General features: G+C 76.0%; 1 protein-coding gene across 2 annotated transcripts in view; it reads right to left on the bottom strand.

The window, feature by feature from the left end:
* Positions 1-728, bottom strand: part of OSR1 (odd-skipped related transciption factor 1) — a 2,661-nt gene extending 1,933 nt beyond the window's left edge. The window contains exon 1 of one of the 2 annotated variants that reach the window (XM_019537363.1): positions 1-728. In XM_019537363.1, coding sequence (XP_019392908.1) covers positions 1-564 — 564 coding nt within the window. In that variant the 5' untranslated portion in view covers positions 565-728. The other variant, XM_019537364.1, reaches the window with a different exon arrangement.
* Positions 729-944: the final 216 nt, after the last annotated feature.

Raw genomic sequence — 944 nt, 5'->3', positions numbered from 1 at the left:
GTGGTCCTGCCTCCGGAAGGCCTTGTGGCAGATGTCGCAGGTGTAGGGCCGCTCGTCCGTGTGCGTGCGCTCGTGGATGAGCAGGTTGTAGGACTTGGTGAAGTGGCGCCCGCAGAACTTGCACACGAACTCCTTCTTGGTCTTGGAGGGCAGGCGGCCCCGCGCCGGCTTCTTCTCCGGGGACAGGGCGAGGCGGGCGGCCTCGAGCGCCGGGCCCCGCGCCGCCTTGCCCGGCTCCTCCTGCGTGGCGGCCACGGCCAGGTGCGCGAAGTCGAAGCGCGGCTTGGCCTTGAGCGCGGCGCCGGGCGGCTCGGCCTTGGGCGGCGGCGCGGGCGGGAAGAGCGGGAAGGCGGGCAGCGGCAGCGAGCGCGGCAGCGGCGCGGCGGGGTAGCCCAGCGCCCAGTGGTGCAGGTGCACGGCGTGCAGCGCGCTGAAGCCGTACAGGCCGGCCAGCGGCTCGGCGGGCGCGGCGGGCAGCCCGTGGAAGGCTTGCAGGAAGGAGTAGTTGGTGAGCTGCAGCGAGGGGTGGATGGGCACCGGCGCGGGCAGCGTCTTGCTTCCCATGGCGGCGGGCCTGCAAGAGCGACACACGGCGCTGGGGCCAGGCCGGCGGCGGAGTGGGGCGCCCCCCGCCCCGCCCGGGGCCTCCCCCTCCAGGGCGGGGGGAGAGGCCAGGACGCTCGCTGCCCCTCGGGAGGTCCTGCCACGCACCCGGGCCCCCAGCGCCTGTCCCCTGCCCGCCTCCCTGGTCTTCTCCGGCGAAATCGTCCTCTCCAAGGGCCCCCAGCAAGCTCGGGGTGGCCTCCTCCTGCACACCCACACCCACCCCGGGGCCGGGAGCAGGGCCTGTCGGCTCCCAGCGCTCAGGGCTCCTTCCCCGGCATGGGCGCGCTGGGCCGGGCAAGGCGGCCCGGCCGCCCCGGCCTGCGGGGAGCAGCCCAGGC

The sequence above is a fragment of the Crocodylus porosus genome, unplaced genomic scaffold (assembly GCF_001723895.1).
Source record: "Crocodylus porosus isolate Cpor-Errol unplaced genomic scaffold, CroPor_comp1, whole genome shotgun sequence".
NCBI lineage: Eukaryota > Metazoa > Chordata > Crocodylia > Crocodylidae > Crocodylus > Crocodylus porosus.
The sequence above is the reverse complement of the archived record's forward strand: the minus strand, read 5'-3'. Positions and strand labels throughout refer to the sequence as shown.